The sequence below is a fragment of the Motacilla alba genome, chromosome 1A (genome assembly GCF_015832195.1).
Source record: "Motacilla alba alba isolate MOTALB_02 chromosome 1A, Motacilla_alba_V1.0_pri, whole genome shotgun sequence".
NCBI classification, from domain to species: Eukaryota; Metazoa; Chordata; class Aves; order Passeriformes; family Motacillidae; genus Motacilla; species Motacilla alba.
The window spans coordinates 11,932,427-11,946,751 of NC_052031.1; the positions used below are offsets into that span (position 1 = coordinate 11,932,427).

At 36.7% G+C, this 14,325-nt stretch overlaps 1 protein-coding gene across 13 annotated transcripts in view; it reads left to right on the top strand.

Annotated features, from left to right (window-relative positions):
• MAGI2 (membrane associated guanylate kinase, WW and PDZ domain containing 2) overlaps nt 1-14,325 on the top strand; it is a 695,213-nt gene that overhangs the window by 571,908 nt on the left and 108,980 nt on the right. For 12 of the 13 annotated variants that reach the window (XM_038153728.1, XM_038153732.1, XM_038153729.1 and 9 more), the window contains one exon: nt 3,162-3,797. The exons of the other annotated variant lie outside the window; for it this stretch is intronic. In XM_038153728.1, coding sequence (XP_038009656.1) covers nt 3,162-3,797 — 636 coding nt within the window. The remainder of the gene's footprint in view (nt 1-3,161; nt 3,798-14,325) is intronic. 13 annotated transcript variants of the gene reach the window in all.

Consider the following 14,325-nt stretch of genomic DNA (forward strand, 5'->3'; position numbering starts at 1 on the left):
CTAAAAGTCAGGCAAAGTTTGATGCTTAATATAAATGTTCTGCATAACTTCAAAGATACCCACTCACTGTGAAACTGTGATTTCTGGAGGCAGACTATGGCTTGCTCAGAAAATCAGACAGGAGATATAAAGTGGATCACTATTATGCTTGTCCATATGCACCCATTATTATTAGAAGCAGCAGAAGAGAACAGGCAGAAAAGATGCTACAGGAACCTTTAAGGGAGGTTGCCTAAAGAAGAGAGGTTTTGAACTTTGCATTAGCATGGCACTGGCTCTGTAATGCTCTTAACTTATCTCTCTCTTCCTACCAAATGCTGAGTACTTCTCTCTGTGTCAGCAATGAGGAACTCTCAGGCTGGAAAATGAGTCAGGTTTGGAGAAAGTACAGCTGAGAGATTAATTTGAAGGATTTCTGAAATTAACCCCTTTTTTTACTCCTTCCTGTCTCATGATCTGAAACTCTTTCTCCCCACTGCAGCCCCACTCTAACTCCTTTCTTGGAGAAGAATTTAGTAACTCATGCCCTTGTGTTTATCACACTTAACCTGTGGCTGTCCATTCTCCATGTGACAGTACAGCAGGTGGGTCCCAAACAGCCCCACGGTGACTGAGTTACAGCTTCAGCATCTGCCCAGCCATGCTATTCACATTATACCTCAGAAACAAAGAGCTTTAAAGATATTGATTCAGGAAATGCTGAAGGATTTTCTGCTGGCCTGTGAGGGATAATGGAAGGTTGTTATTTGAAGAAGTTCTTACCAAAGATCTTCTAGTGCTCAGTTTTGCCTGTTTAGTGACTGGGGAAAGGGACTACTTGGCGTGTATGTTTCCTGACTGCATTCCTTTTGCAAAGGCTAATCTCTTTTCACTACGGATCTATATAATGCCAACTAGTTTATGTAATTTTATGCTACATCGAAACCATATTGATTTAAGTTTTATATCATAGCTAGTCCTGTCCAAATACTTAAAGTGAGGGGCTGAAAACAGGCAAGGATTTACTCGCCCAACACAAAAATTGCATTTTCCATTTTGCACTCTGCTAATGTATTGTAAGAGAGGATGAACAAACAGATTGGTCTCCTCCCACCACATAGCTGCATTGCCAGCACTCAGGGAAATAAAGACTGCATGGATTAAAAAGTCGCAAGGTTACTATTAAGGCATAGTTACTGAAACAGCAGCATGCACTGAAGAGCTCTCAGTTCAACAGAAGCAGTCCTGTTGTGAGCAATGTCAGCCTCACTGCTAACGTGGGAGCCAGGGATGAGAATGCAGGTAAGATCTTTCTATACCAGGGCATGAGCAAATCATGATGAATTGCAGCCATTGCCACAGTAATTTGTATGGTGCATATTTTCTTTTAAATTCTGACTTTTGAAAATGGCTTTATTTTCAGCTGCTTGAGACAAAAACATTAGAGTTTTTTCAGCACTGCCGATGAAGTGACATTACTGTTTGTGCTTGTTTTGGAATCTATTTATGGTGCACATTTAAGAAAGCATTTGCAGCTCCTAAGGTTTATGTGTGTAATACTCACAATCATTTAAACAAACTTCCTTAGCCTTTTTTTACCTAGGCAGCCTCTGAAGAAATCTTCCTCTGAATCACAGTTCATGGATATGCAATTAATTACTGTCAGGCTGTTACACAGACTGATCATGTGGGAATTGACCATTTCGTTTTCACATAGAAACAGACTTTGCCTTTTGCTCTCACTTAGAAACAGCCCTTGCATTGGCATCTTGATGACGCTCTTATCCTCTGTTTGCTGGATTAAATATTTTGATTGAAGTACTTGAAAGACATAATTTATAAATACACTTGAAGCAATTCCACCCAAACTACCTCATTCTCCCTAAATCATTCTTATTTTCTTGCTGGGTTTTCAAATACCTTTAAAAAGCTTTGTGTTGTGATGTGTAAATTTTTGAATTGTGTACCTTGTAGACATCTCATAATATCCTGGTGATTAATGATAGGATAATAAGACAGTCTTCACTTAGCAAAATACTTTAACTTCTAGAGTTCTCTTATGAAATATCCTTTTATTTTCCTATAAAGATGTAAACTTTCTTATGAAAGTGAAAAGTGACTGTGGGTCATCAAACTATTCTGAATATTGTTTGCACTGATAAATCATTTTTATTTTAATATGCACCTTGACAGCACATAAAAAATATTTTTGGCTATAAATATATAGATCTATTCTAACACCAAGAAGAAAAACTTGAACTTATTTCTGAGCATTTCAGTAACAGTAGGTGGCTGGTGCATAGGCAGTATGGAGACCCATAAATAGCCTGTTGACTTAAAGAATTCTGCTTCCATATGCTCAGACTGGTAGGTCTGCTATACATAAGACAAGATTTGAAGGTAAAGGTAGTATCTTTGGGTTTATTTGACCAGCTCCTTAGGTGAAAATATTAAACTGATTTTCATATATTTGCCTAGATTTTTCTAATGTAAGGATATTGAAACTACCAGAAAAATTTGTTGTGTCATTGTCCTTGAGCCTTTTGGCTACAACAAAATGCTGTGAAACATCTCTATATTATGTAAGATAGATAGTTCATGCCTAGAATAGGAAATTACAGTAGCAGTTCTGAATGGCTGATGGCAAGTAATCACATTTAACAGAAAAGTGTTAATATCATGATCAATGCAAAAACCATTTCCTTATGCACATGCATACACCGTCTTGAATTGCTGAATTGCTGTTCATTGATTCTGAAGTCCAGGAATACTTACTTTTTTTTTCTTCTTTTACTCTTCACCGAACGTTGGTATTTCTTGACAACACAGTCTTGAAATAAACGTTCATTTTATCTTATTAAAAAAGTAATCTATAGAGATTGTACTAAAAGGAGTTGGAAAAATAGGGAGGAAATGTCAAGAAAAAGTGAATGTCTGGATCCATCTAAATTTTCCATATGTGAGCTTACACAGAAAATAACTGGTATTGTCATTGTGTCTTTGTATTACATTTGCTGCCAGACAAACTTTACTTTTTTGTCTCTCCTATATGAGTCAGTATGTTGATTGAATTTATCTTTTTTTTTTTTTGGTAGACTTCTATCTCATTAAAAAAAAAAATGCACTGCCTATACACAATTGAAGTTGTCTCATGTTGTCACTGTTTGTTCTTCTCGTTCTAGGTGATGTGATTGTCTATATTAATGAAGTTTGTGTCCTTGGACATACTCACGCAGATGTAGTCAAACTCTTCCAGTCTGTTCCTATTGGTCAGAGTGTCAACTTGGTGCTATGTCGTGGATACCCTTTGCCCTTTGATCCTGAAGATCCTGCCAACAGCATGGTGCCACCCCTTGCAGTAATGGAGAGGCCTCCGGTAGTGGTAAATGGAAGACATAACTATGAAACTTATTTGGAATACATTTCTAGGACTTCTCAGTCTGTTCCAGACGTAACAGATCGACCACCACACTCCTTGCACTCCATTCCAGCAGATAGTCAGCTTGATAGCACATTCCCACCACCTGCCCATGATGATAATGTATCAATGGCTTCTTCTGGGGCCACCCAAGCTGAACTCATGACCTTAACCATTGTGAAAGGGGCCCAGGGCTTTGGCTTCACTATAGCAGACAGTCCTACAGGACAGAGGGTGAAGCAAATTCTAGACATTCAGGGATGTCCTGGTTTGTGTGAAGGTGACCTCATTGTTGAGATCAACCAGCAGAATGTACAGAACCTGAGCCATGCAGAAGTAGTGGATATACTTAAAGAATGTCCTGTTGGAAGTGAAACTTCTTTGATTATCCATAGAGGAGGTAAGTTTGGAAAGTCTGTACAATTACAAAAATGTGTGTAAAAGGTTCTAAACCATAAGACATACATATTCTCACTACATCCTTGTTTGCTAGATTGGAAATTAATTTCCATGTTGTGGGAAGTAACACCATTGGTTCTGGAAAAGTGTGTCTGTAATTAAGTATCCTAGGCAAAATCTTACAGTTTGTTGTACATTCCTTTATGTGTTTTGAGTGTCAATGGTCCCATCTCTGTATAAGGGTATAGCTAGGCCACTTCCAGAACTTTCACCCCATAATAGTTTGTGTGGTGTCTGCAGCAAACTCATGTAGTCCCAAAGCAGTGCTGCAAGGTTTAGATATAGTTGTATGTATTGACTCATTAATGTAGATCAAAATCAGAGCAATTTATTTGCCCTTTACAAGGTTACTGGTTTTCCTAAGCCATTTTGCCTCCTTTTCATTCATTATAAAAATTTTGTACAACAGTTGTTGGGGTTATTTTCTTTCCTGATAACAGAGATCCATGGTATATATTTCTCTGATTTAAAAAAAAAAAAAAAAAGAGCTTTTAGCAACTTGTTTTTTCTTACCAGCCTGGCACAGTAAGTTTGAATGTTCATCATTGGAAGGGGAGAGTCAAGACATCCATTAAGAAGCAATAAGAAAAGAAAAACAGTTAAAAAGTTGACAGGGATTTCATAGCTTTTATTATTTTAGCCAAACAAAATTTCTTTGGTGGTTTGAGGTGAGCATCCATCCTAACTTATTATTACTTGAAGTAAATCATGATTGGATTTTTTAAATTAAAATATTTTTTCTTTAAAGGCATTCATATGTCACTTAATGTACATTAATCTGTGCTTCAAAAGAAAAAGAAGAGGATTTTATGCACAAAGATGCAAAAATGCTAACTACTTTCCTTCTGAAGAATAGAAATTGGGAAGTGAAGCTTTAGTGTTTGCATATGCCAAATGTTTGTCATTACAATACCTAAAAATCCTTAGAATAAGGAATATAGTATGATTGTATCAAATTGCAGAAGTAACAAACATAAGGTGATTATAGGAGATCAATAGTCACAAAGTCAATAACAGCACATATTCAATAAAGCATTTTTCATGTATATATATATATATATATATATATAAGAATTATTTACAAGAAGCAGAATCTGATATTTCTTTGGGATTAACCAAATTAGGATGACAATTAAATTGTACTCACTATAGTATATGGACTTGAAGAAAGGTAATTGTTGTATTCATTGGTATTAAATCTGGTTCTCCTTAATGGCCATTAAGAATCTTGAACAATGGGGTAAGCAACATTTTTTTTAATTGACAAATTAGGGAGCATTTCATAGCCAAAAAAGAGCATCAAGAGGATTAGAAGGGTTAGTGTAACCCCAAAAAGGTGGAATTTTATTTTGAAAAAGGCAGGATAATCACCCTCTAGAGGAAAACAATTTAGAACACCAGTCTTCAGAGAGAAGTGGAGTGTGAAATCCAGCATGCTGAACAAGCCTGAGTAATAATAGACAACAAAATAGATATTTCAGCAATCAGTGTAGGACAGTAGCAAAAAAAAACCTGAAGCAGCAGCATACTCAAGCCCTAAAGGATAATTGCTCTCTCTGAGGAGAATTTCTTCTTAGATCATTGATTCACGATCAAAACATGATGGTTTAACATTGATCAACATGATAGTTTAACAAGTTCTGGTACATTAACTGAGCCGTGGTTATTTTCTGCACATGGCTGTGGCAGGTAGGAGATACTGCACTGAGCTCAGTGTTTGATAAAGGCACCGTGAGTTTACACCATCTGCTCTGTCTCAGGCCAAACATTGAGGTGCAGGTGGTTCCCCTGCCTCAGTGACACAACATCCTAGGTCCAAATGCAGTAACATTTAACCCTCTGCTGCTGGGGCAGGAAGGGGTTGGTTGCTTTAGAGAAAGCAAGGTAGAGAAAATGAGCATGTTTTGCTCATGGTAGAAAAATTACCAAGACTAAAGCAAATGTTTGGAAATACTACAGTGTCATTAAACTTAATGGGATGGTACAGAACAAATGTGAGTTTACTATCATAAATTTTTGTGCATCAGAAATAATGAGTATAACTCAAGATTGTGAGACTACAGCATTTAATTTTTTTAAAAAATCACTTTTTTGTGTGATTCAAAAGAACTGAAAAAAACATATGAATCAAACCTCCTCTACCTAAGAGATGGCTAAATCAGAACTTAACACAAATATGAGAACAGTTTTAAGACGAAAACAAGGGTGTTGTTTCTTTTTTTTTCATCTATTCATAGGAAAAGGGAATGTATGTGACTAACTACACACCTAGAATGCAGGTTACGATGTCTGTGTTGGTCATCATGTCTCCTGTTATAGTCCCTGGGCAGAAATGGACTTTTCTATGATGCAATTCATGTAATTCCACTGTAAATGTTTCAAATAAGTCCGGTATATCTAAGTATATCCTAAAGCTACATTTACTGCTTGACTGATTGTTAAGGGAGTAGAGGATGACAGATTCAGGTGTATGTGTCTATCCAACATGTTACAAATAATAAACAGGTGATAAGATTTGGTCACGTGAGACAATCTAAATACAAAACCAAATACTTAGAGAAACTTTCTTTGACTCAAATATTTAGTCAGTGACATCAGTAAAGCAAGGCATACTTTCTCATTACTCATGGATCCAAGTTTTAGTTTTTTATCTTTGATGTGTAATGACACTTGATTTATGCCATCCTTTTCCATCATTACCCTGTGCATTCTGTCTTTAATGTCTCATTTTTAAGATTAAGGCCAAAGGGCTGCTCCTGCCTGTGGAGGAAGGCTGTGTTTTACATAGGGTTGTGTGTTGCCTTTGTAATGTTTCTGTCTCTGATATGAATATGGCCTGACTGCACACCTAATTGTGGCAAATCCATTTCTGTAAGTGACTTAATTTCTCTCTCATCCAGCAATCTTATCTACTTTGCAGGCAAGAAACAGATTGAAATTGACTGAGATTTATTCTCACTATAGGAAGTAGTATCTCATACTGGAAAAATACTCCCTTGGATGCACACAGTATGCATGCTACAGCATTTTAAAAACCACTGTCCTCAAGCTTAAAAGGTCAACAGCCAGAGTATGCAGGAGAAGAAAAGGTCTGCATGCTTCAAAACAGTACTCAAATTTGAAGAGGCCACTAAAATCTCTCTCTCTATCACCAAACAGAGACTTGTCATGGGGTACAATCCTGCTGGAGCAAGTCCCACAGCTCAGTCAATTAGTTTTAAGATTTCTAAAGCAGAAGTAGCAATGTATCTGCTTGTTAAAAAACAAAATGGTAATGGAAATAATACACTTGTCTATCAAAGGAAAGAATCTCTGTAGCACTGGCTAGACCTCTTACTGTCTTTTTCTTGTTTATTGGAAAAGTTCTTTGCTAAGTAGATGCACCATAATAGTTCAGTATCTTTACATCTGTTTTTGCTGAACAGTCATATTGTTTCCATTGATTACTATGAGCTGACTGACACTGTTTTTCAGTTTTTGCACTGAAAAACAAAAACTAAAATTAACAGAAAAGTTAGTGGAAAAGTGTTACCAAAAAAAAAAAAAAGGAAAAAATTAATATAAAAGAAAGAAAATAATACCCAAAGAGATTTACTCCTTTCTAGCTTTGCTTCAGGCTTTACACTTTATCCTCAACTTCTGCAGTAGATTTCATTGAGTATAAGCTGCTGAAATAGTGTGGGAAGAACTCTCAAAAATCAGTCTTTCTGAATGTAGATAGAGCATAAATTCTGAATTAGTCCAGTACTACTGAAAAACAGCACTTAGTGGTTAAAGTGGTATGTAGCAAATTTATGTAGAGCAAAATATTGAGTAATGAGGACTTCAAAAACTAGGTTTGGCATGTTCTGCTAATTGAACTATCCAAGTATTTGACATATGCCATCTCTTTTGGAAAGTACCTTTGAAATATATGGACCTGTAGACAGCAGCCCAGCTCCAGAAGTGTTGCTGTCTGAAAAAGAGCTGATAGATTCAAATCTAGATCCATCAAGACTATGTCTGAAATTCTGTTGTTAAGGAAACCTGCAGACAAGCCAGGACTGATTCATGAAGTTATGGCAACTCATAACAGGTGCTGAGAGTGAAACATTAAATGCATGAAGTGGGAGGCTGACAAAATTCCTACATCAGATGGCTATTTTATAATCATGGAATCAGAAAATGGTATAATCCAAACTGGCTCTGAGAAAGTGAGAATGTTGGTATGAAATTGAGCCAGAGAACTGACACACTGTCAACACTGTTTGTTAGCCCAGTCCTGGTGTGGGACCGGACTGTCAGCAGCCAGTGTCACCGTGGCATGGCATGGGAAACAGTGAGGGCCACATGCCCACAGTCAAGGTGGGGAGGGAGAATTTAACTACATGCTTGTCAATTGTGGGAATAAAAGGAAGGCAAATTATCTTTCTCAGATATTGTATAAATCTAAGTTGAAGTGTGTAGCTCCTTAAAACCACTTACAGATACCAGTACATCACACACAGCATCAGCAATTTCAAAAAAAGGCAAAAACTTCACCAAAAAATCTCTGAATGTTCTAGTGAAAAATACTAACCCCTCAAAATAAGCAGACTTCAGTGGAAGGAACCCTCCATCCTCAGTACCCTTTCCATGGATTTATTTTGAATTTTCCAGTTTTGCCTTTCTCCCATAGAGGTTTGCTGGGGGGTTTTGGGGGGTTTTTTTTGTTGTTTTGGTTTTCTTGTTGATGGTGGTTTTGTTTGTTTGTTTGGGTTTGTTTTGGGCTTTTTTTTGGCCAGGATTGCTGGGTGTTTCAGTTCCTCTGGTCAGGAAAGCTCATGCTTCTTTATTTCCATGATGTTGCCTTTTGGGAAAGCTGCACAAGATAAAGCTGAGGCAGCACTAGTCTGGCTCAGGAAATTCTGATCTCTTTGTTCCATGACCTCAGCCCACCGCCGAGGTCTCTGTGGTTTTATTCTCATTCTGCAGTTCTTCATACAAAATATTCAGAGAGTATCTGTTGCAAACTGGAGACCCTGTATCTCATGGCTTGCTCATCCCCAGTTCAGGACTTTCTAGTCAACCATCCTGAGGATTTAAAGAAATTCAATTCTTGGAAGTATGACGTACGTTTTTGATTTGGGACTTACAGAGTTTTTCCATCATACTACTCTCCAACTGTTTTATGTCCCTGAGTCATTAGCAAATTTTTCCTTTCCAGTCACTCCCTGAAGGAACCCAATCTTGGTTTATTTGCATCCTATGGGTACTCTATATTAACAGTAGTCTGTTCACACTTGTCTTCTTCACAAGGTTTTGCTTCTTTCATTGTTTCTGAGAGGAGATTTTGGGACAGACAAGGTCTCACATTTCTTCCTGTTTCCTGATATTCTTTCTCCTTTCCATACACGTATTACAACTGTATATTTGCTCCTGAACCACGTGATCCATTGATACCTAGAAACTGGAGACATGAATGCCTTCTGTCGAACATGCTGCTGACGGCATTCTCTTACAATTTTCTCTTTCCAATTTGCCACACCATTTTGCCTTGCCATCCCTCCAAGTACTCTGTTGTTCCTGGATCCATCTGCTTTAAAAACGATGGAAAACAAAGGTTCACAGCTGACCTTTTTCCTTTCCATCTCAAAATTATGAGTCTTTATGATATCATAAATTCAACAGTTTCCTCAGTGTGATTACTCTGTAAACATATTCTTCTCATGCTGGCTTTTGATTTGTTTCCCTTTTTTTGTGCTCATTTTTGTTGCTATTTTTAGCTAGTGAAGCCAAAAACATTAAATGATCAAAAATATTGTGAGTCATGCTATATTGTCCACTTCACTGACTTTTCTGTTAGATGTCATGTTGCCCTTTTCCCAGCCACAAACACTTGTCCCTTCTTACCTTCCCTACATAGAAATCAGTATTTTGTGCAAAATATTTTCCTAACAACCTTGTGAGAAGGAGCGTTGTCTTTTGTTTGTTAATTCCAAAAATAAAATTTCTGAAAGATTTTTAGAAAATACTGTTAACATAAAAAAAAAAGCTCTTGTTAAATTAACAAAATTCTTGAAGCACTGCTTTCCTGACTCATTTTTACAAGGTACGTCTCACCTTGCAGAGTATCATATTTTTAACTGTGAGATATGTATCTCCTAGTAACCTTTCAACTAGTTACATCCTTTTTGCCCTACGCATTGAGATTGTTTTATACTTTGGATTCACTTGAAATGCTTTTTAACCACTTTGTTGCAATTATCTGGTATAAAATCTAGTTCAATAAATATTACATGTTATAGCAGGTAAACAAAAATAAGTTATATATAGAGCCTTGTTTATGAAGGGATTCAATCTAAATCTTTTTACTGAGGGAAGTTGTACCTTTAGAGTAACACAGGGAATGACTAATTTGAACAGGAGGAGTTAGGGCAGGAGACCAGTTATCCTAAAATTTGCACTAATGAAACTTTCATATCTTTTCTTGTATAGCTCTGATTAGCTGTGAAACAGTGTGCAGTGCTTCCATATTTCTGAATAAAAGATAAAGAAACCACAGACATCCTTAACGAATATGGATTCCTGGAAAAATAGACATTATTAATAGTTAGTAGCTGTTACACTGTATTACTAGAAGTAGTACTAATTGCATTGCATTTCAAAGTGGTAGTGCTATGGTTTTGTTGCTTCTTTCTTATTAATGTTTGCGCACTGTGTGGTACATTTGTGGACAATTTTGCAAAGCCTTAGGTAAACCCTTTTTACATATATTACACAGAACGTTTTTAATGCCTATTAGAAAGCATTTTGTTTCAATAGTGCTTTTATCACTGGTGAAACTGTTTTCTAATGTAGGCTTATATGGTCTGTGTGAAATTTGAACAGTGCTTCTATTAAAACTTGGGGACACTTCTCCTAGGAATATGTGTGCCTAACACTTGCCAACATTTGGATTAATTATTTTGCACACTGGAGAAATAAGTCCCTGTAGAAAACCTTTCAGCAAAAAGAAACACAAGTGTATGGGCATTTATTGTCATCATTGCACGCCACAAAGAGGTAACTGCCCCTGCTCCAGTGGCTATTCTGCCATTAAATTCTTATACCCAAGAGGCTACAAACAGTGAGCAGTCAGACATTAGAGTTATTAGGACTACAAAGAGACTCTCTGTGCACACAGGATTTGTGCAGAGCTGCAGGAACTCTGCCTTCAGGACAGGCAATTACTTGTCTCCCTTGAGGAGTACAGGGCATGTTATTGTCTGATAGCTACAGCCCACGTCACTCTAGAACCCAAGAGTTCCACTGGCAGGACTGCAGACTGGTTTCAGTCTTACTGGTATTATTTAATGAATTCACACAAATTGAAGAACAGTTTGTTTGAGAAAACAGACTTTTTGGCTGGTCTACCTTGGAATCTGGCTAGGCCAGAGAAGTTTCCCCTCTGCACTTGCAAGCAGTATTACGAGAAAACTTATTATCTTGGTATTATCTTGGACTGTGCATCTCAGTGAAAGATGACATCTTTTGAAGCCAAATACCTCCCAAGCATGGTACGTGGGAGAGCCTACTGCAATGCTGAGGGATGAAGAAACATGGGGTTTTTTCCCAGTCACTCATAGTCTAGTTTCTAAGACAATCTCACCTTCTTCAGAGGAGATTTGGGAGATCTCAGCCTAAGGATGGAGAACTACAGAGCTGGACTCTAAAAAAGTACCATACAACCTGTGCTTGTGTACTGAGGCATGTCTAAAGTTTAGTCTAAATGTGTTGAACAATGTTTTTGTTGGTTCAGTATAATGTAATGTCCTATTAAACAGCATTTGTTGGGCTTCCAAATCTGTTGTCAAAGTACATTGTGTAGATGTTGTGATGTGGTGATTTGTAAAATAGTACAATATTTTATAGTAATAAAGTAAGCTAATACACTATGAAACAAGTGACTACATTATCTATTGTGCTACAGACTTGAGACACAGCACTGGGGAGATGGGAAGGTGTGCTTTTCAGGCACTTCCTAAGCCACAAAACTCTCTCGGCCCCTATGGTTTGCATATCCAGTAAAAATGCAGAAACTAAATTAGTCTTCTAAATGAGGTATTAATCCCTGTACAATTCTTTGAGCAATTTTCATTTACATTCTTAAAAAGGGAAGGAAGGCTTTAACAATGGCTATGCTTGCCCTCTATAATTCATGCTCAACAATTTTTATTTTTTTATAAACCAAGATTATAACATTTATTAAATACAACACTGACTTCTCAGGAAGCCCTTGGCTGACTCATAATTCAAACTCAATCAAAACTAGCACCAGCTTACATACCCCTTTGTTGTGTCACCTTCAGTTTGCAGTTAAAAAAAAGGATATGGAAGGCAAAGCTGCCAGGCACAAATTCTCAAAGTTGACTCCCAAGTATGTCCAAACAGATTTCTAAAGGATATAAATTGCTTTCCAAAGCCAAATTTTTTATAAGTTGGAACAGTATTTCAGCACAGAGGAAACATTCTGTGCAGTATTCGTGTTTGGTAAATGACAGAAATATTGACTTTTATTTCTTTGGTACCTTTTAATATCATAAGCTAAAAGAAGGCAAGCTTTCTTTCCACACATTCCCAGGGTCACCTGATTTTTAATATGTATTTCAGATTGGTGCAATTTATACTCAGTGGACTTTTTAGAATATTTTTCTATAATTTAAAGATTTTTAATTGCATTTCATGTGTTCTAGATGGAACACTTCTAAAAATTCTTAGATAATGAGAAAAATACTCTCTATGCATGAATACAAGCACAGATACAACATCTTTGAATGAGAAAATATTTTCATGATCTTTACATCCATTCTATCAATTAATTTCCATTTCTATAATTAGGTTTTTTTCATAGCAGAAAATTTGATAATGTTTCAATTTGATAAATGATGATGATGATAGTAGTAATATTAATAATAATGCCATTTTCATAATGCCATTATTATTAATAGTAGTAGTAATAATATTAATAGTAGCGCCATTTTCATTAAATAATTTTTTCTTAATTATTAAGTATTACTTCAGGGATTATTTGACATCATAGAAAAGGTTTGCTGATTATGGGAATACTGCAGTATTATCTATATTTTAATAGTTTCACTAAATGCACTCATCAAAATAAAGCCAATATCTTTTTCTTACAACCCCTTCATAACTTCTGTATTTTAACTTGTTCTCAATAAATATGATTATTTTGGACATCTGGGGCCAAGCAGTGCCTCTCTACTGCAATATAAACTCTATCATATCTCTGAAGTACAGCAAAAGACACCTTAATCTGTTCCTTAAGGGAAAAAAAAAGAATGACCAGTTGAGGAACTGTAGATGTGATCCTAGTGGGGTAGTGTACCAGAAGAGCCAGGTTCTCTTTTGGATCGCTCTTAAGCCTCTCCCGATTTAACATCTTGTGTTTTCTGGAATAAGTATGAGGAAGTACTTACTGAAAATGGAAAGATTCAGGCAGATGATTCAGTTGTTTAGCCAAAATATAGGATGATTACATCGATGGAAGGCCCTAGAGCAGCCCAGAGAGAATTTTGGGAAAAGTCCACAGGGCTTTGATCTGTGGCCAGTGAGAGCCAACAAATGTGGCAGAGTCAAAGACAGTCATCTCCATCCAGTTTCTGCCATTCTTCACTAACTGTTTCCATGTTTTACCCAGTCCTTCCTCAGTCTGCATGTTTATTGCTTGTCATTCTGGCTCCATTTTCCTTCACTGAGCAATTCAGAGAAGTTGCCATTCTTGAATGTCAGCCCAGCCTTTGAACTTAGCCTTGCTTTGAGCAAGAGATTGGCCTAGCTGAACTCCAACTGTCTCTTCCAATATAAACACAGAATATTCCATGGTTCTCCGTACTTCTCACATTTAGGCCAAGGGTGCTAAAAGAGAGGGTCTCTGATTGAACAAATCATCATCTGGATAATTTTAAACTTCTTTCACAGTACTTCTCAGAGAGAAAGAGAAGCTTTTTAATCTTGTCTCCTTATTACAACATACAGAACATGTATTCCTTTATATATGAGAGTTATTTAAAAGTCAATGCGAGCAGGAAGAAATGGTGACATGCTTTTTGATTTCAGCTTGCCAGATGTGTTCCTTGAGATTAAATAAACAACAAAATATTCTCACACTGTAATTGAAAAATAATGAAGTATTTATTTACTTTTTTGTAGCATCTCTGAGAGATCTTAGTGGCTTGTGGGATTGGCTCTAAAATAAACACATTTGGCGAGTCTGACATAGCTAATATTCACTGCATGACCACCAACTGGAATGATTATTTCTACTAAAGTTAATCTTGAATAAGCAAGAGGTTTCTCTCGTAATTTGTTCATTGCATATCAGGCTTTTAACTTTATCAAGTTCTTTATCCCAATAGCATCACATTAGGATGTGTTGTACTAAAAGCAGAACCATCTAAATACAGCTTCAGTCAAAATGGTCTTTTTTAAGCATTCACCTCACACTGATT